This window comes from Rhincodon typus, chromosome 30 (assembly GCF_021869965.1).
Source record: "Rhincodon typus isolate 14 chromosome 30, sRhiTyp1.1, whole genome shotgun sequence".
NCBI lineage: Eukaryota > Metazoa > Chordata > Chondrichthyes > Orectolobiformes > Rhincodontidae > Rhincodon > Rhincodon typus.
Genome location: NC_063361.1, coordinates 22,629,306 through 22,650,789, shown reverse-complemented (window position 1 = coordinate 22,650,789; position 21,484 = coordinate 22,629,306). Strand labels below are relative to the sequence as shown.

Here is a 21,484-nt window from a genome sequence, read left to right as displayed (position 1 = left end):
ACCGCATCCCAAAACCAGTCCAGCTCGTCCCTGCCTCCCTAACCTGTCCTTCCTCCCACCTATCCCCTCCTCCCACCTCAAGCCGCACCTCCATCTCCTACCGACTAACCTCATCCCACCCCCTTGACCTGTCCGTCCTCCCTGGACTGACCTATCCCCTTCCTAACTCCCCACCTACACTCACCTTTACTGGCTCCATCCCCGCCTCTTCGACCTGTTTGTTTCCTCTCCACCTATCCTCTCCTCTATCCATCTTCTATCCGCCTCCCACTCTCTCCCTATTTATTTCAGAACCCCCTTCCCCTCCCCCTTTTCTGATGAAGGGTCTAGGCCCGAAACGTCAGCCTCACTGCTCCTATGATGCTGCTTGGCCTGCTGTGTTCATCCAGCCCTGCACCTTGTTGTCTCGCTGTTTGTCTCAGAGTTTGCTTTGTGCAATTTGGCTGCTATGTTTCCTATATTCCACAGGTTTTTCTTTCTTTCCTTCTGTTTTTCTTTCTTTCCATCTTTCAAGGTTTTTTGGATACACTGATATGATGAGAAGTTTGTGGCAACCAGTAACAGTATGATGTATGGGGAGACTTGCGACGTGAGTAACTACGTTGTACTTAGATTAAGCACAGTAACAGTCTTGTCCTAGTCAAGCACTCGACAAACGGGATGAATGCAGTTCTCCAGCTCATAGGAGGCAACGCCTCCAGGCCAGGATATACAGGCAGTGGACTGGCCCTCTGGACATGACTGACCACCACTGTCTTAGAGCCTCAGCCTTTCACGTCAGTTCTTTTCAGAAATGTACAGAATCTCCAGAAGAAGTTCTTTTGCCAGTTGAATCAGCGGATATCCATTGTCAATGAAAGCCAACGATACTGCAGAATTTGAATTTCTTCACTTCCAGCTCCTGTTGGTGACATTTGTAGAATTTCAGAATCTGCTGTGCACCATCTCCTAGGTGATGGGGTCACAATTTACATCCACTATGCTACAGGTAAAGTCAGTCAGAATGAGAGGGCCTTGAGACTTGTCATATCTTTAGATTCGTGGAGGTGCAGAGAGCCATCGATTTCACAGAAGTAGCAGTTAAGCCACCCTAAGACCGGCAATATTCATCAATTGAAAAATTGTTACTCTTCAATTGTTCAGCTGGTATGCAACCACTGAAAACTCATCATGCGTATCTGGGCAAGATCCCAAAGAAGATGCTGTAATGCCTTGATTCTGCGCCAGTAAAGGTTCCCACATTTACACCTGTAAGTAAAGTCTGTGGTTGGCCCTGAGAAGACAAGTAATATGTTCTAAGAATGCTGTGAGGATCCTTACCATTGTCGCTCAGGAAAGATCCATTCAAAGCCACGCAAGCCGTCATTTAGCAAACCACTGGGATAGTGAAATTATAATTCATGCATCTGGACAGATCTGGGGATACCTTTCAGTATGCACTAGCAACAGCATCCACAATAATGGTCGTTGTGCCTTACACATCATAGCACAACAGAGAGGGTATGAGCCCTGGGATGAAGAAGGTCATAGTTTTCCCTGGAAAAGGAGTAGGAAGAGAAAACTGATGTAATCAGAGTCCTGTTCACTTAGCTGCCAGTTACAGACTCACTTAGATATGCTTCAGTTAGACTTGGGCAGTATGTCTGCCTGGCATTTCATTGCTGAAAACACAATTCCCACAGTCAATAATCTATCACCACTGTATTGTAGCATCAGCCCTGAGGATGTAAAGGTCTCTGACTCCATCTCAACTCAGATCTCTTGAAGCCTGAAAACTAATGAAAGCATGCTGCTCTTTGTAATCAAATAACCTAATACTAGTCCAGACACTGAAGAGTCTACAAAATCTGATATTTGTATACCACACTGAGCTGTAACAAAGTTTTGCTTGATTTTTCAAAACCACATTACCCATGTCTAGATTCTTATATTGTAGGAGATAACATAAGCATTGTTGCATCAGGTAAAGATTGGAGACAGAACACATAATGTCTGCACATTTTCCTCAGCAAAGCCAGCAGCAGAAAGCTAATGTATTTGCTCAGTTAAAAAGCCACTGAAAGACTGGCTACTCAAACTTCCAGGTGATGGAAACAATGTCAGCTCCTGCTTTGAACAGGATAAAAAATTAAAATTCACCCCATTACTTTTGCTCATTCCTGCAAAGGATCAAAAGGATTTAATATACATGCAGTTTCCTAGAATTTATGTCCTGAAGACTTCACTAAAGAATGAATACATAAATGCAGAGGGTTTGGAGGGATATGGGCCAAATGCTGGCAAATGGCACTGGATTAATTTAGGATCTCTGGCCAGCATGGACAAATTGGACCAAAGGGTCTGTTTCCATGCTGTACATCTCTGTGACTCTAAGTGCTGATAAATAATCATTAGGAGATGAGATTTTGCTTCTTTTCCAAATCCACCAGATTGGTGTAAATCTCAACCAGGAAAGCTCCAGAAGGTTCTGATAGGAACTTTTTGTTCTGAAATATGCTTCAAGTGAATAGTACTGTCTGTACTCTATCACTTAACAAACTTTAGCTGTAGGATTCTAATGGAATTGAACATTAAGCTGTCAAGTCAAACGGTGTTTTAAGTAAATTCCTGACATATAACTACCGCATTATTTTAGACATCAGTAACAATTTGGATTCTCAATGATTTATAGAACATTATGCTAAAATCTTACGTTTAGTCAGAAGCCAGCCTTGTAATTATAACTGTTTAAAAAACAGAAATAATTGTATCAAAGGAATGCATTAAGCTGTCGTTCACTTACATCACACAACGTTGATGTCTAGTCTATATACTACTATCATGTAATGGAGGAGCAATAACAAAACCTAAGGTTACATTAAGATGTTTAAACTTTACAGTTCTAGAAAGAAAATACAAAATATGAAATAGTGTACATAAAATAAACCCAGTATTTCCAAGTACACCAAGAAATCAAGGACAAACGGAAATCAGTAATGTGTATATTTAGAACAGATAGTTCAGTTCTAGTTTTGGATCTTTAACAATAGATCATTCATATTGCTGAAGTAAGAATAAAATTTGAAGATTTTCATTTTGCACTCATCAGGGCATTGAATAAGCATACCAATTCAAAGAGAATACCAATATTCAGTATGAGAAGAGAGTATCAATCATTGTCCACTTAGCAACCAATCAGCACTCCCCTTTGATGATTTTCTCCTTGAATTGGTATTCTTGCGAAATGTCCTGATGAGTGCAAGACGAAAAGCTTTGAGGAAATGTCTTTTTACAATAATACTCATGTTCTAAAGTACTAAAAAATGAATTAAAAGTTTACACGAATAGGAAGTACATTAACATGTTAAAATATGCATGTCAAGGTTTCTTCTACAGTTTGTTTTAAGTATCCAAACCGAATTTCCAATGCAACTTACAAGTGCTTCACGTGTTCTTGCATCTCCTTTTATAAGTCCAACTAAACATTCTCAAGACACTTGTCTTTGGCAACTCTCAGAGAAGGCAAGGAAGTTGTTTAAAACTTTATAAAGTCACAGATTAGGCCTTAGTTTAAGTAGCATATCCAGTTCCAAGCTCTACACATGCAGCAGTTGTCAAGGGCTTAGAGAGACTGCAGAGAAGATTTCCTGGAATAATAAAAGGGATGTGACTTCAGTTGTGTGGTGCGTCTGAAAAAGTTGGATCAAAGGGTCTGTTTCCATGCTGATGACTCTACGAATCTATGAACAAGAGGAAAGTGAGGAGTTTTTGTTTGCGGAATGAGCTTTCATTTACTTGTTGAAAAGGTGCAAAAGCAGATTTAATTGTAATTTTCAAAAAAGTATTTATTGTATACTTTGGAAACAGTTGTTTACCTTGAAGCAGAGATTTTCAGGGAGATTTTAGAGGTGTTCAAAATCCTGAATGGTTTTCATAGTGTGAATAGTGAGAAACTGTTCCTAGCAGAAGGGTTGGTGACTGGAAGAGACAGATTTAAGATAATTAGCAAAAGAAGTGGTGGATGTGGTAAAACTACAATGTTTAAAAGACATTTGGAATGGCACATGAATAGGAAAGGTTTGGAGAGATATGGCCCAGGAGCAGCCTGGTGGGACTAGTTTAGGATAGGATTATGTTCGTCATGGACTAGTTGGACTAAAGGGTCTGTTTCCATGCTGGATGACTCTTATGATTCTATGAACAAGAGGGAAAATGAGGAGTTTTGTTTGCAGAATGAGCTATCATGTACTTGTTGAAAAGGTGCAGAAGCAGATTTAATTGTAATTTTCAAAAAAGTATTTATTGTATACTTTGAAAACAGTTGTAAACAGGACTGAGGAGGGTAGGACTAATTGAATAGCTTTTTTCAAAGACACATCACAAATCAAAAAAACTTTCTGTGCTGTTTCTCTATGTGCTTGATTTTCTAACCGCTGTAGGAGCAAAGAGCATAGGTAATCAGGAACTAAAAGTTTTCTTCTTTATATTCGTATATGGGATGTGGGCATTAGTGGCTACATGAGCATTTATGTCCATCTCTAATTACCCTGGAGAAGATGGTGATGAGCTGCCATCTTGAACTGCAATGGTCCTTGGTGTCTATGGCTCTCCCACAGTGCTGTAAGGAAGTGAGTTCCAGGATTTTCATCCAGTTCCATAGTCCCAAGTCAGGGTGGTGTGTAGCTTGGATGGGAACTTGCATGGTGTTCCCATGTATCTGCTGTTCTAGTCCTTCTTTGTGACAGGGGTTGAGGGTTAGGAAGAAGCCTTTGGTGAATGACTGCAGTGCAAAACGTAGATGGTACACACTAGTGCCACTAGCACACTGAGATAAAGGGAGAGAATGCTGAAGATACTAGAGGGAGTGCCAGTCAAGTGAGTTGCTTTGTCCTAGATGGTGTCAAGCTTCACAAATGTTTTTGAAGCAAGTGGGGAGTATTTTAGCACTTGCTTGTATCCTGTACATAATTGACAGGCACTGGGGAGCCAGAGGTGAATTGCTCACTACAGAATTTCTAGCCTCACACCTGCCACAATAGTTATTATTGATCCAATTTCCGGTTAATGGTAACCCTGAGAATGTTGATCGTGGAGATTCAGTGATGGTAATAATATTGAATTGTAAGGGTGATTCTGATCTCTTGTTGGAGATCATCATTGCCTGATGTTTGTGTGGCGCAAATGTTATTTATCAACCTAAGTCTGGCTATTGTCCAGATCTGGCTGCATATGGACCCAGACTGTTCTGGTATCAGAGGAGTCACAAATGTTGTTAAGCTTTGCGCAAGCATTAACAAACGTTCACATTTTAGACATTATGATAGAGGGATAGTCATTGATGAAGCCGCTGAAGATGGTTGGGCCTAGGACATAACCCTGAGGAACTCCTACAGTGATGTCCTGGGATTGAGATGATTGAGCTCCAACAATCACAACCAACTTCTGTATGCCATGTATGGCTCCAACCAGTGGAGAATTTACACCTTGTTTGTGTTGATTCAGCTGAATGTTGCCTTGATGTTAAGGTCAGTTACTAGCATCTCACCTCTGGAATTTAGCTGTTTTGGCCATGTTTAGACCAAGACTGTAACGAGGTCAGAAGTCAGTTGCTCTGGGGAACCCCAAACTGAGCATCAATGAGCAGGTTTTTCCTTTGCAACTGCTGCTTGATAGCACTATCAATAACTTTTCCATCACTTTTCTGATGATCAAAAGTAGACTGATATAGATATCCTTAGTACTGTTGCCGGAATGATGTCAGGACCTATAGCCTTTGCAATATCCAGTGCATTCAGCCATTTCTTGATGTCACATGGAGTGAATTGAATTGGTTGAAGACTAGCCCGTGATGCTGGGGACTCTGGAGGAGACTAAGATTGGTCATCTTGCAAGGTTGAAGATGGAAGAAAACAATTCAGCTTTGTATTTTGCATTGATGCACTAGGCTCCCCCATGCTTGAGGATGGGGATATTTGTGGACCCTCCAATTCTCGTTTGTTGTTTAATTTTTCACCATCATTCAATACTAGATGTGACAGAACTGCAGAGCTTAGATTTGATCCATTAGTTGTGGGATTGCTTAGCGCTACCTATAGTATGGGGTTTACCACTGTTTGGCATGCAAGTAGTTCTGTGCTGTAGCTTCATCACATTGACACCTCATTTTTAAATATTCCTGTTGCTGCTCCTAACTTACCCTCCTGCCCTTTTTATTGAACTACAGTTGATCCCTAGCTTCTCAATTATGGTAGTCTGAAGGATAAGCTAGGCCACGAGGCTAAAAATTGTAGTTGAATACAATTCTGCTGCTGCTGATGGCCCACAGTGCCTCATAAATGTTCAGTATAGCATAGCTCAATCAGTTTGAAATCCACCCCATTCAGCACAGTTGTAGTGCCACAGAATACAATGGAAGGGATCCTCAATGCAAAAATGGGACTTTGTTTCCATAATGTCTATGCAGTGGTCATTCCTGCAGATATTGACGTGGACAGACACATCTGTGACAGATAATTTGCTTAGGATAAGATCAAGTACATTTTACCCTTTTGCTGCCCACACAGAGAACATTTTGTCCCCTCGCCACCCTCAGTACCACCTCCAAGTGGTATTCAATATAAAGGAGAACTAATTCATCAACTAAGGGAGGATGGTTGGTGATAATCGACAGGATGTTTTCTTGCCCATGTTTAACCTGATGCCATAAGATGCCAGAATCAATGGTGAAGACACCCAGAGCAACTCCTCCTCGACTGTACTCTACTGATCCACCACATCTGGTTGGCTAGTAGGACTTAGCAGGGTCAACAGTCTGTGGTTGCCTTTGTTGTTTCTGATGCTTGACTGATGCCATGTTGTCTGTCCAGTTTCATTCTTTTGTTTAAATGTCATAGAAGTTTGGTATTGGTCCAGTTGAGCAGCTTGCTGGGCTATGGTCAACCATAATGCTGTGAATATAGTGTCACATGTCGGCCAGACCATGTAAAACATAGAACATAGAACAGTACAGCAGGCCCTTCGGCCCACGATGTTGTGCTGACTTATCACCCTACTAAGATCAATCTACACTGCATACCCTACATTTTACTACCCTCCATGTGCCTATCCAAGAGTCGCTTAAAAGTCTCTAAAGTATCTGACTCCACTACCACTGCCGGCAGTGAATTCCACACGCCAACCACTCTCTGTGTAAAGAACCTACCTCTGACATCTCCCCTTTACCTTCCTCCAATCACCTTAAAATTATACCCCCTCATAACAGTCATTTTAAAGATGGCAAAATCTTTCCCTAAAGGCCATTGGTGAACCAGATGTTTTTTTTTTAATGACAATCGACAATGATTGCATGGTTGCCATTAGGCTAGTTTTTAATTACATATTTCTTATGGAACTAAAATCCCATTATTTAAAACTCGTGTTGAACATTAGCCTGGGGTTCTGGATTACTCATCCATTGATGTTACCAGTAAACTTTTCATCTTAATGTCACTAGTTTTTGGCATGCCAGATCCCCACTTCCATCCTGCCCTAGGCCACTTTTGCACTATATGGAGCAGAGACATTCACCTGTTACTAAAAGTCATGTGAAACCAATTAAACGTTGCCAACTAGGATTATCCAGTCATTCTTCTGGGGGGCAGTCACTAGTTCAATGACCTGGGGGTTGCTTTTCAGTGGCCAACGTGGCGTTCGACTCACCAGACAGGTCTTGCCGCCCTGCCTGCAGCAGCTTCAAAAGCTACAGCTTTATCGTGTGTGGGGACAGCCCCGACTCTCTGCCTCACTCTTACAGCCTTCCCCTTGCTCCCCTCTGCCCTCACACAGACGCACAGTGATGGCATGACTGCAGAACCCATTTTTAAAAATATAACAGGTAACAAGGCTGGTGAGAGGGCACATCCATGTCGAATCATCCCTCGCCCTCATCTTTCATTGCAACTTGCTGTTTCTTTCAAACTGGATTGGCCCAGCAGCTTGGAGAACACACACACCATCCTTAATTGGACTGAGATCCCCACCTCTGGCTATTAATTAGATGCTCCAGGGGAACCGTAATAAATGACTGTTTCTATCCCAGTGCGGCCTTCTGACCCACATTTGAACTTAACAGCAGGATTCAGGAGCCGACAGAGAAAACATTGCATTGTAATGCTATTTACAAACGACATCTTTTCTCAAGCAATTTCTGTAAGACAATGATTAAATATTTTGAATGTAGAGCAGAGCCAGTTAAAATTAGACAAGGATGCAGATCAATTTAACTGTCCAATTTGATTGTAGGTGTCAATTTTAGTTGGTGCAGACATTTTCCAGTAGACTGTATTTTATTTAAAGTATTTCCAATGTGTTTTGCGAAGGAGGTGATAGAGTGGTGGTATTATCGTTAGACTATTAATCCAAAGACCCAGGTAATATTCAGTGAGCCTGCATTCAAATCTTACCACAGTAGATGGTGGAATTTGAATTCAATTTTAAAACAAAGCCCATTTGTAAGGGTCCTTGTGGTGCAGCTGTAGTATTCCCTATCTCAGAAGGACTGGGTTCAAGTCCCATCCAGTCCAGAGCCTGTATCATAACACACCTGAACAGGTGCATTTTTTAAAAATAAAAATCCAATGTATTTCATGTTTGAACAAACACAGATCAGACTTGTTTAAGGAGTCATTAACTGAAGGGTAGTCTGAAATAAAGACATATCTCAAAATGTTTATGCCTGAATTGTTTTGCCATTTTTTTCTCCCTTTACAAATCTAGGCTTTATTTCTACTTTTTCTATGTTCATTATAAATTTCATAGGATTTCGTTTTGACTTTGTTCATTCTGCTGTTGGTTTTAGCTTCTCCATGTGAACTTCATGTATAATGGGAACACTTATAAGTAGCTCCTAATACTGATTAATGTCAAAGACTTTATGAAAAGACTCTGCAACTATCTGCATCATTGTGCATTTTAAAAGAAGCTTGAATCATACTGCAATCACACTGGCATGATAACCTTCAATAAAAACTGAAAATAAATACATCTGAAAAAGCGAATGACAAGTTAACCCATCAACGGAATGGAATATAATAATCTTATTACTTTCTTGAAATGAGACTTATCTATGCTCTGAGCAGCTCTACACAGGATGAAATTTTAATCTGTTCTCAGCACTGTATATATTCCTCCTTCCTGGTTTATTTATTTTTCTTGCCTGTCCAAATCCCCATGAGAAAGAATGTAAGAAAGAAGGAACTGCTACTATTGCCTTTCATCCTGAAGACACTTCAAAGTCCCATACAGTTGATTAAATACCTTTGAATTGTAATCACTGTTCTGTGTTGGAAATTCAACAGCCAATACAAGAGGCAAAGTTCCACAAATAGAAATGTGATTATAACCAGGTCGACTAGGTTTGTTTTTTGATGCCATGTCATCCCCAAGAGGATGGATGTATTCTTGTCCAGTTTTATTTGACTAGTTTGGCCTGTTGATCCATTAGTTCAAAGTTATGCATTGCATTGCACTAAAGCAATGCAAAAAATATTCACACTTTAATCGTATTTTTGGCCAAATTGTAACTTTCCGGGTGTTGTTTCTAAATCTCCTGCTAAAGATTACTTGCCTAGCTAATGATCCACATCTGTAACAGGAAGATCATGCTGTTGCAGAAGAAGCAGAAGTGCTGTACAGTCCCAGGTTGTTGCACTGGAGGGAGTGCAAAAGAGATTCACCAGGATGTTGCCTGGGATAGAGCATTTCAGCTATGAATGAATGTTTTCTTTGGAGCAGAGAAGGTTAAGTGGGGGTTGGGGACAGCACCTGATAGGACAGTTTAAGATTTTGTGAGGCATAGACAGAGTGAATTGAAAGCCCCTGTCTCCCCTTAGTTGAAGGGTCAATAACAAGGGAACATTATTTAAAAGTGAAAGGCAGGAGGTTTAATGGGAATACTTTTTCCACCCAATGAGTGGTGGGAGGCTGGAGTGCAGTGACTGCGAGGGTAGTTGAGGTGGGATACATCACAACCTTTAAAAAGCAGTTGGATAAGCACTTGATGTGTCATAATATTCAAGGTTTTGGGCCAGTCCGGGAAAGTGGAACTAGTGACGATAGTAATATACTATTGGCAGCATGGACTTGATGGCCAATGGGCCTCTCTTGTACTGTAGTATCCCATGATTCCATGGTGTTGGAACAGATGTTGCTCCAACTACTTCATATTTCTCTCTGGCCATCTGGAAGAAGGCTTCATGGATGCTCCACTTTCTTCAAATGTAATTGAAAAGAGGCCTGAATTTGAGAAGAAAATGATGCACTCCTTTGCCAGCGTTCTGCACTTCAATAATTTCAAAATGTTTGGATTTTTACTCCCCTAAACCAATCCTGCATTTGGTTCTGTTCTAAGTGCAGTACAGTAACAGCTAATGCAGTGCTAAGAAATTTATGCAAAGAACATTTTTAATTGGGGGATTACAGTACCTAAAATTTCATTGGTCCAATCAACTCAGAATCTCAAGGAAATCAGTTTGATGTATCACAGCACTCTTTGGAAAGCCCCAATAAAGCCCCGTATATCTGTACTAAAATGGTTTTTGCTGTCCCTTTTTTTTGGCGGATGATGGTAGCTGAATTTTAATTAGCCTAAGCAACTTAGGGGCCCATGACGATCATATCACATTCCACATTAGAAAACTCCAGAACGGTAGAAGGGCGCACACACACACAGTAGATAACTCTTGCCTTGTGGTAACTAAGTTAAAGTCATTATAGAAATACAAATTGCTGTTGTCTTATCCACAAGATAGTCCTCCATCAGTGCCACACAGCTTCATTATAACAGTAGAATGTCAATGTAGAGTGATGTGCTGAGATATGTGTTGACTTCACAATGTTCTGACACATTCAAGAGTGCAAATATTGAGTGCTGGCCGATACCTGCCATGTGAATAATTTTCTGATTAAACCCCCACATGATAGCCAAGGCAGAAATTGCTTCATAAGTAGGAGAATTTCACTTTGGCAAGTGTACCTCTAAATCCATGATGAGTTATTACTGTGTTCGATTGTGCCATTAACTAAGCCGTGGTTAGGTTAATTGAATGTCTGGTAACTTTGCTCAGCCTAAGGGTTACTTCCCTTAATAATTTTGCCCAGATAGGGATCTGGCAATGTGGGATATGTGCAATCATAGTACTATCCCAAGTTTGTGTCACAAACTAATAATTGATATTGATAAGCACACTTTCCTCAGTGTTAATTATAAACTAGAAAGTACATTTGCACTAACTGGTAGCCAATTTTATATTTTCACCTTTTCCCTCGAATCTTGTAATGTTTCTCTCCTGCAAGCATTTATCAATTTCCTCTCAAAATATTGTGATTGAATTCTTTAATGCAGGAATTGTAGTTAAACATTTCACATTCTAATAACTGAGTTTATGCTCCGCTATTACAAATTCATCTTCACAGAATTGATCTGTTTTCTATTTATCAAATGTCTCCATAATTTTGACTATTCTTTTTGTTTATTTTAAATCTTTGAGCTCCAGTGATTATAATCAATGTTTTTCCAAGTATCTCATCAGTCAGCTTAACCATACTTTATAACCTATTTGAATCAATTCCGGATAAAGCATGATCTTTTGCATCAAATTAGGATATGAATTTATAGGGCAACAGCTAAATCCAATCATTTTCTATGTGTAAAGAATTAACTGTTGTACTAAAGATGTGCTTTACACCCAAATAATGATTTTTGATCCAATTTTGATCCAATCTAATTGAACTTGTGAAAACAGAATTTTTAAACATAAACGAATATGACTTGATCTCACAGCTAAGATGGTTGCCTCATTTGCATTACTGAAATTTCCACATTATATCCCCAGTAAGGTAGGGATGTCATGTCTGCAGAAATGCATCAAAAGTGGTAAACCCAGAGAAAAATAGATGAACCATGTTGACACAATGTCCAGGTACTCAGTTGCTTGGAGACCAAACATCAAACCTAATCACCTGAACATTGGACCCTGGCTAAGAAGAGGGAGTTCCCTTACATGAGCTAATCAAGATACAATTAGAAAACATGATCACATTTGAATTACTAGTCAGCTGGAGACAGTGGTTACATGACAAGTGGACCCTTTTTTATGTTGTTAACACATGTTTCCTCAACAGCACTGAACAAGCAGCTGAAAAGCTGAGAGAGAGAGACTCTTCTTCCCTGGCTCTTTCCACTCAACATACAAGCTTTCAGGGCCTCGTCATCTATTGTATGACTCTCTAAGTCCATGTGCCGTAGACCAAGATTTAAAAATATCACAACTCAATAGCTACGTCTCGAGAAGAATAACTTTGTTTATGTTTGACTAACTTTCTGGAGTTTATGAGGAGGAGACAAAGCATTTTGATGAGGTTAATGCTGCACTGTGCAAACACTTCCAAAATATTTTTGATACAGTGCCACGTAACAGATTCGTAAGCAAAGTTAGAACTCCTGGAATAAAAGAGACAGTAGTAACATGGATACAAAATAGGTTGAGTGATAGAAAGGAGCATAATGGTTAAGATATAACACAGCGTGGAGGTGGAGGAATTTGGCAGGCCAGGCAGCAACAGAGGAGCAGAAAAATTGACATTTTGCGTCAGGACACTTGATCAGACGTGGGGAGGGGGAAGGGACCTGGGAAATAAACAGAGGGAGGAGGGGTGGGGCTGAGGGAAGGTAGGTGGGATGGTGTTAGGTGAATGCAGGTAGGGAGTGGTTGGGATTGGTCAGTGAGGTGGGAGGAGTGGATAGGTGGGAGAGAAGATGTACAGGTTGTGTCAGGTCAAGAAGGCGGGGATGAAAGGGAGGGTTGGATGTGGGCTGAGGCCAGGGTGGGGAGATTTTAAAACTGGTGAATTCTATGTTTAGACTCCTGAGGCAGAATATGAGGTGTTACTCCTCCAGTTTGTATGTGGTATCATTGTGGTACTGGAGAAGGCCCAGGATGGGCATGTCACTCAGGGAGTGGGAGGGGGTGCTAAAATCGTTGGCGACTGGAAGGTGTTATCGTTTGTCATGTACAGAGTGCAGATGCTCTACGAAATGGTCTCCGAGTCTACGCTTGGTCTCACCAGAGAGCAGGCCACATCGGGAGCAATGGATACAGTAGACCAAGTTGGCGGATGTACAGGTGAACCCCTGTGTGATATGAAGGGTTTGCTTTGGGCCTTGGTGAGAGAGGAGGTGTAGGGGCAGGTGTAGTACTTCCTGAGGTTGTAGGAAAGGTGCCGGGTGTGGTGGGGCTAGTGGGGAGTGTGGAGTGGACAAGGGAGTCACAGAGGAAGCAGTCCCTACGAAAGGCCAATAAGGGTGGGGAGGGAAATATCTCCTTGGTCGTGAGGTCGGATTGTAGGTGCCAGAAGTGGCAGAGGATGATGCGCTGGATGTGGGGGTTGGGGGGGTGGTATGTGAGGACCAGAGGGATTCTGTCCTTGTTTTTGTTGGGGGGAGGGGGTTTGAGGGCAGAAGTGTGGGAAATGGAAGAGATGCATTTGAGGACATTTTTGATCACCTGAAGGGGGCAGTTGCGGTCCTAGAAATAGGAGGACATCCGGGATTTCTGGGATTGGAACATTCCATCTGGGGAGCAGATGCGGCAGAGGTGGAGGGATTTGGAGTAGGGGATCGCATTCTTGCAGGAGGGTGGGTGATTGGAGGTGTAGTCTGGGTAGCTATGGGAGTCGGTGGGCATGCTTGAAATAGATGTCAGTATTAAGACGGTTACCAGAGATGGAGAGGTTTAGGAAGGGGAGGGAGGTATCGGCGATGATCCAGGTGAACTTGTGGTTGAGATGAAAAGTGTTAGCAAAGTTGATGAACTGTTCAAGCTCCTCGTGGGAGCACGAGGCAGTGCCAATATAGAGAATTTAGCAGAAGAAGAGGTGGGGGATAGTGCCAGTGTAACAATGGAAAAGGAACTGTTCCAAATATCCTACAAAGAGGCAGGCATAGCTTGGGCCCACGCGAGTGCCCATGGCCACCCCTTCAGTCTGTAGGAAGTGGGAGAAGTTGAAGGAGAAGTTGTTAAGGGTAAGGACAAGTTCTGTCAAGCGGATAAGGGTGTCAGTGGAGGGGGATTGGTTGGGCCTGCGGGAGACGAAGAAGCGGAGGGCTTTTAGGCCATCTGAGTGCATGATACAAGAGTACAGGGACTGGATGTCTATCGTGAAGATGAGGTGTTGAGGGCTGGGGAATTGGAAGTCTTGGAGGAGATGGAGGGCGTGAGTGGTGTCCTGGACGTAGGTGGGGAGTTCCCGGACCAGGGAGAAAAGACAGAGTCAAGGTCTAAACATGGAATTCACCAGTTTTAAAATCTGTCCACCCCGGCTTCATCCCATGACCAGCCCTCCCTCTCATCCCCGCCTCCTTGACCTGACACAACCTGTCCATCTTCTCTCCCATCTATTGAGCCCACCCATCCCACTGACCAATCCCCACTACTTCCTACCTGCATACACCCATCACCATCCCACCTACCTTCCCCCCCCCCCCCCCCCCCTCTATTTATTTCTCAGCTCCCTTCCCCCTCCCCCATTTCTGAAGAAGGGTCCTGACCTGAAACGTCAATTTCCCTGCTCCTCTGATGCTGCCTGGCCTGCTGTGTTCCTCCAGCTCCACACTGTATTGTCTCTGACTCCAGCATCTGCAGTTCTTGCTATCTCCTAATGGTTAAGATATATTTTTCAGACTGAAGGAAGGTTTGTAGTGGATTTCCCTTGGGGTCAATATCGGGAGACTTACTTTTCTCAATATCTGTAAATGATCTAGATATTGGTGTAGAGGGGGCAATTTCAAAGTTTGTGGATCATGTATAAAACTTGGAAAAATTGTAAACTGTGAGGAGGACAGTGTAGGATGTCAATAGGACATTGACAAGTTTGTTGAGTGGGCAAATAAGTGGAAAATGAAGTTCAGAGCAATGAAATGTGAAGAAATACATATATGTAGAAAGAGCCTGGAGAGCAAGTACATAATAAAGGTTATGTAGGAGCAGAGGGACCCCAATGTATATGTGTATAAGTCATTACAGGTGATCGGACAGGTGGAAAGTACAGTTAATATTGAGTACAATATTCTAAGTTTCATTAATAGGAACATACAATACAAAAGCAAAGAGCTTATGCTGAACTTGTGTGAAACAATTGTTAGACTTCAGCTGGTGTCACACTTCAGGAAGGATGCGAAAACATTGGAGAGGTTGCAGAAGAGGTTTACAAGAATGATTGGAGTGATATAAAAATCAGCTATTTGCATAGTTTGGAAATGATGGGACTCTTTTCTTTGGAGAGAAGGCTATGAGAAGATTTCATAGATGTAAAAATCGTGAGGAGTTTGGGCAGAGTAGTTAGGGTAGTAGATATTCCTACTTGTAATAGCATTGAGAATGAGAGGTAACAGATCGAAAGTAATTTGCAAAAGAATACGTATGAGAAAAACATTTTCATAAAGCGAGTACTTAAGGTCTGCACTGCACTGCCTGGATGTGTGGTGGAGGCAGGTTCAACTGAGACATACAAAAGGCCATTAGATGTTCATTTAAGCAGAAACAATATACAGGATAAGGGAAGAAGGTGAGAAAAATGGCACTAAGTGTGAATGAATGAGGCATTCAAGAGACCACTGGATGATTATTTGGAAAAAGATAATGTGCAAGGAGGCAGGGAGAGAAAGCAGGAGATTGGTATGAGGTAATGATGCACAGTTAATGAGCAGGAACAGACACGATGGACTGAATGGCCACCTCCTGCACTGTAACACTTCTTTGTTTCAGTGAAGTGAATTGCTCAGAGAACAACCAGTGCAGATACAATGGACAGAATGGCCTCCCTCTGCACTGTAATGATTCTATGATTCTGCGAAGTTGGTACATTTTTTACTATTTTTCTTAGATTGTTTTAAGTATTAACGAAACAAACCTCTTTCTTTGTTCAATTCAACAGTTAAACACTCATTGAATTGACAAGCATATAGTTTTCAAACAGGAAAACCTATTGCATGAAACAGGAAGTGAGCAAAGAGGGGAGTTATTTGGCCACTGCTCACCTGATCATTTGACTGTACTTCACCAAATAATAAATCTTTTGTGTTTATCAGAAAATTTGTTTTTTTAAAGGAAGCAATAATAAGGCACTTCCAATCATTTATGTTCAACTATGTAAATTACCCTGACATTTATGCTGTGCAAGCGTGCTTTATAATTAGCATTTTGTCTAATCATTATAATTGAAATAATGCCATTTTGCAAACTCTATCTATTTAGAAAGCTTTAATTTTATTATTCTGCTTTGCAGGAATGACATGTCAAGCGAGGACCTCATACACAGAAGATGAAGTTCTTTGGGGCCATAGATTCCTTCCCGTCATGTCACTAGAAGAAGGTTTTTTCCGTGTAGATTATTCTCAATTCCATTCCACATTTGAGGTCCCCACGTCTCCCTATAGTGTAAAGGAACAAGATGAGAAGCTGTCGCTTACATCACTTTGTCCCACCCCCTGTATCAGCAACAGCAAGAACAGAAGGGAGAGAATTTTCTCCTTGGACTGCATCGATACCCTAGCAGAAAAGGGCAACAAATTACCTGTCAAACTTCAGAAAATGAGCACCGGTAAAGATGAGGTGCAGAGGAAAGTTATAAGGATGACTGCCGACATAGGAGAGAAAACTTGCAGCACTGGTGATCTGCCTCTAAAACTGCAGAGGTTAAGCTCTAACCCCAGCAATTTTGGTGCTGAAGAAAGACTCCCACTGAAGAGTTTCAAAGTCAATTCAGAATCCATCACTCAATCGACAGGAGATCTTCCACAGAGGGAACATGGCCTGCAACTTGCAGGGCCACGAATGGAGGACAATTTACCTGCCAAACTGAGGAAAATGAATTCTGGTCGCCTCACTTAGAAAGAGACAATATCAAATACAGCATGTTTCTTTTTAAATACCTGTAAAAATCTGAGACTTAAGACCTTCAAGTTGAGTGTATTGGGCTAGTTAGAGTATACATTTTCTGTTATGTTGGGGTGACTACAATGCTTTAGTTGCTTAGTTCCTAAGTTGAGGGGTAAGATGGCCCAAGTCAAAGTAAAAACCAAAAAGGCATCTCTTGTATTTCTAGAAAGGCCCTGTCAAACTCAATTGAAATAATTTAACAGCAAGTCAATTTTGAAAAGGCCTGAGTACAGGTCTTTTCCTGGATCCCTTGGTATAGTTTGATTAGTAAATTATTTGCCTACTTTCAGTCAGTTATTACTGATTTGGGACCTGCCAGCTACAGTTAATGTGTGTTCTATATTGAATTGGCCCATTAACTAACGTAAGCCTAACGTTGACTTTAGTGTCCCTAAGATAAAGAAGAGAGAGAGAGAGCAACCAGTTCTATACACTGACTCCAAGTGATGAATGTTAATATCCAAAATGGATAGATTGGAGTCTGGTCAGGCATTAAAAATGAAACCTTACTGAACATGCTGTGACCCATATAGATGTAGGTTTAACATAGGCAGAATGAAGTCTGTTTGAGTTTGCAGCCTTTCCACTCCTAGGAGACAGGTTGCTTAGCTAAATATTTTAATGGAGCTTGCAGCCGCTGATTTAAACTGCTTTGAAGGTTTAGAAATGATTGGCTAAGTTGATGAGGTCTCAGGAAATTGGATAGCTGTAGGGACATTGATACAGTTTTGACATGAATGTAATTTGCCTTTACAGAAATGCAAACATAAATTGCTAGAGGAACTCAGCAAGTCTGGCAGTCTGTGGAGAGAAACAGATTCATTCTTTCAGTCTGACGTGACTTTTCTTTATGGCACTGATTGTGAGGCTGGAGAAGCAGAACTGTATCCCACCCTTATTCCCTGCTCTGCTAAGTGCCTGCATCCCATCAGATATCTCCCATACACATCTCTTAGTTGGAGTTGAACACTCTCACCCTCAGGTCACAGATGAGATTTGCACCCCGCACTCCCATCTGACCTATGTTTCAGAGTCCTCCCAACTCAACTTGAAAGCTAGGCTGTCACTCTGGGTCAGAAATCTAAAAGGCATAAGTTGTGGAGCTGGGCCTTACGGACTTTCCATCTGAAATTCGTCCCCTTTTAATTTTCGTCTAAGATAGAATGAAAAGAAGCGCCAATTGTTAAGTTTTAAAATCAACATTGCCTCCGATAACAAACTCCCATCTTGTGGTCCTAACTAGTTTCTCTAAAGCAGACTGCTAATTTATTATCAGAAGTGAATTAGTAAAGAAACATCTCAATTCCAATCTATAGTCTAATAAAACTTTGACAAATGCTGAAGTAAACAAACATCCTTGGGTGTTATTCCGAACTTTTGTAAAGTATTGGTTAGGCTCAAACTATGAGTGTAAGCCATGACTATCCTGGCCGTTTCTGGGTTCCAACGTTTCAGATGGAGGTCAAGATTTTATTAGGAGAATTATTCATAGGGAACCAAGTATGAAGGCCTTGAAATTTCATCTGGAGTGACTAAAAATAAGAAAGCAGACAAGATTGAGGAAAGATTTTAAAATCAGAAAGGGATTTGAGTGAATGAGGAGGAATAGTTTCCAGTGGCTAAATGGTGACTCGAGGATTCAGATTGAAGTGAAACCAGTGGCAGGCAACCCAAGCAAGTTTTTTTTAAGGAATAAGTTCTTTTGATCAGGTTAGCAGTGCCCAGAAAGGAAGTGGAAGCAGATTCAACAATTCCTGTTGAAAGGGAATTCGATAATTACCTGAAGAAGGAAATTTGTAGGTCACTCTGGTAGGTTTTTCAAAGAGCTGATACTAACATGACGAGAAGAATTACCTCCTTCTGTGTTATACCATTCTAGAGATTGGTGCTGCTTGTGTGAATGGTAGATGATGGTATCAGGTTGCACCTAATAAGCAAAGAAAGAGCTGACCAGCATTTATTTTGCCATACAAGATGGCTGCCTACAAGTATTAGGCCCAAGAAGCACCTAAAACTGTAAATCAGTGCTGCAGCAAAGGAGGGAGAGAAAATTGGAGGAAAATAATTTTACATACTTTTTCCTGACATGAAAAACTGATTTTAGTGAAACAATACATTCTAAATCAGGAAGCTAGCCGTGTATTTAGGCTACAAGATAATGAATCTATTACTTTGAGATTGAATTTATATTGATTCCATCCTTTCAGTGTAGCTGATTGTAACTATGGAATTTTGATCTCTGAAAAGCACCGTAATTAAGTCCCATCTGGTCTCCAGCAACTCCAGCCATCTAAATGTCCTATTGACACATTACAAAATATGGAGACTTCCTGAATTAAACAAACACCCAAATATGCTGATATCAAGATTACTTTGAACTCTGTAAAGTAGTGGCTAGATCCCAGCTGGAAGATTCTGCCCATTCCTGGGTCAGCATCATTTTCAGGAGACTACCTTTAACTGTGGGGAGAGGACAGTCTTTCAGGGTAGACTGCTGGATCCTTTGACACAACTAGTAAATAACAAATTGCTTTCAAGGGAAGTTCTACTCTGAAACTGCTTGCATTGTGTAATTTTCTTCTCCACTGTCTCCTTCTTTTGTCTCTGTCTTTCTCTACATTTACTGATGTGTCTCTTGCAGTCTCTCATTACAGCCTCTCTCTCTCCTCCTTCAGTTTCACTGCTCTTTATATTCAGTTCCTTGGGTGAAAGTTTGATTAAGGCAGCTAAGAGGTGCAGAGATTATGATTCCTGATTAACCTGCATTCATTTGTGGTGAGTGTTAGGACGTTCAGAAAACAAGTGCTCATCTTTCAAAAGGGATCAGGAAACACTCCAATCAAAAGCTAGAAGGCAATGGAAATCGTTATCAATGAACAAAATGCAGTTCCAAAAGATATAGACTTAATGCAAGAAGATACTTATTAGTGTCACATGATTGATCAATATCAGTTAATATATTATGCATACAAATCCTCCCTTCACATTCTCTATTAAGTATGACTTATGTCTAATATTCAGAGCCACAACTCATCCTCACCTCTACAACCTAGCACCGAGATCACTTTGGTAATGCACAATGCCAACCATTCAAGTATTCCAGAACATTATCTAAACAAATTAACACATCAACAGGTACATTCTTTTATCTCTTCCAGAACAATGTGTTACACAATCATAGGTAACAGCAACAAACTGGCTGGGGGATGGGCTTGGTACATTGCTGGCACTCCCCATGATGGAGATGATGCTGGTTATCATTAATGTTGCCACAACTGAGGCAGTGGTCTCTGGCAGTGCTGAAGCCATAGAAGTGATGGAATGTTCCTACTAATCCTTTTCCTCACATTCTACTCTGCTCGTCCTCTCACCATACCTTCTGATAACAGCTCAGATACTCCAACTTTAGAAACCAGCATAGAGATGGAATTCAAAAGTGATCTGTAGGTAGAGCAGTCAAGAAAATTACTGCAGGTTCTAGCTTTGTTAAGGGTGAGGGAGATGTGAGTTTGCTTCCAACAGTAAGCTTGACCTGATGTGGCAATGCTTATATATTTCCATAACACTAGAAACTGGGCATGAATAATGTGTTATTGAAGAACTGAATAGATGTTTATTACAACAAACTATTATTTACAAGCATTCCATTCCTTAGGCACATAAGTACCTGGGCTAAAATTACACTTTTAGTTTACAACTGAAACATATCCTCCCAGTAGATTGTCATGCTTCAAATGATCTGAGGTAAGATGGAGTATGAACTCATTGTGCCCTTGGGTCATATAGTATGATGCAATGATAGTATCATAAGATTGACTCTTAAAATCATACAGATATATTGACCCTGAGTTATAATACAACAGAAAAAGCATGGTTTCTGCTGCAGGGAATAACAATGAGGATTTCAATAGGGGAATGTTTAGAAAAAGAGGACAAGAATCGAGAAGAAGCTGAAGGCATGACTCTGTTCATTAATCATGGTGTTCGCACAATAGACAGGGATGAGCTAAGTTCAGTAAACCAGAAAATAGAAGTGGTTTGGGTTGAGAAGAAAAATTATTAAAGCAAGAAGTCACTTGCTGCAGTAATGTATAAGCTCCCTAACAGTAGCAACATGGAGGATGGAGTATAATGGAACAAATAATGAGAGAGCTTGTCAGAAAGGTACGGCAATAATCCTGGTGGGTGTTTAATCCACATACGGACTGGAAAAGTTAGATGGGTAAGGGTAACCTAGACGAGGGACTCATAGAATGCTTTCAGGATAGTTTCTTAGAACAGCACATTCTAGGGCAACCAGAGATCAGGCTACTCTGGTCGACATATTGTGCAACAATCAATTAATGATTTTATAGTTAAGGTATCCTTGGATCCAGTGATTATACTGTTGAGTTTGTGTGACAAAGGAGTGGGTCCAAGCTATGACTTTACACTTAAACATGGGCAGTTATGAGGGCATGAAGGCAGACCAAATTAAATTGAACTGGTAACTTAGGGGTTATTTCAGAATAACACAAAAGAAGCATTCCACT

At 41.0% G+C, this 21,484-nt stretch overlaps 1 protein-coding gene across 1 annotated transcript in view; it reads left to right on the top strand.

Moving 5' to 3' along the window:
* LOC109910737 (G protein-activated inward rectifier potassium channel 1-like) overlaps window positions 1–17,070 on the top strand; it is a 76,436-nt gene extending 59,366 nt beyond the window's left edge. The window contains exon 3 of the mRNA XM_048614591.1: window positions 16,300–17,070. Coding sequence (XP_048470548.1) covers window positions 16,300–16,904 — 605 coding nt within the window. The 3' untranslated portion in view covers window positions 16,905–17,070. The remainder of the gene's footprint in view (window positions 1–16,299) is intronic.
* Window positions 17,071–21,484: the final 4,414 nt, after the last annotated feature.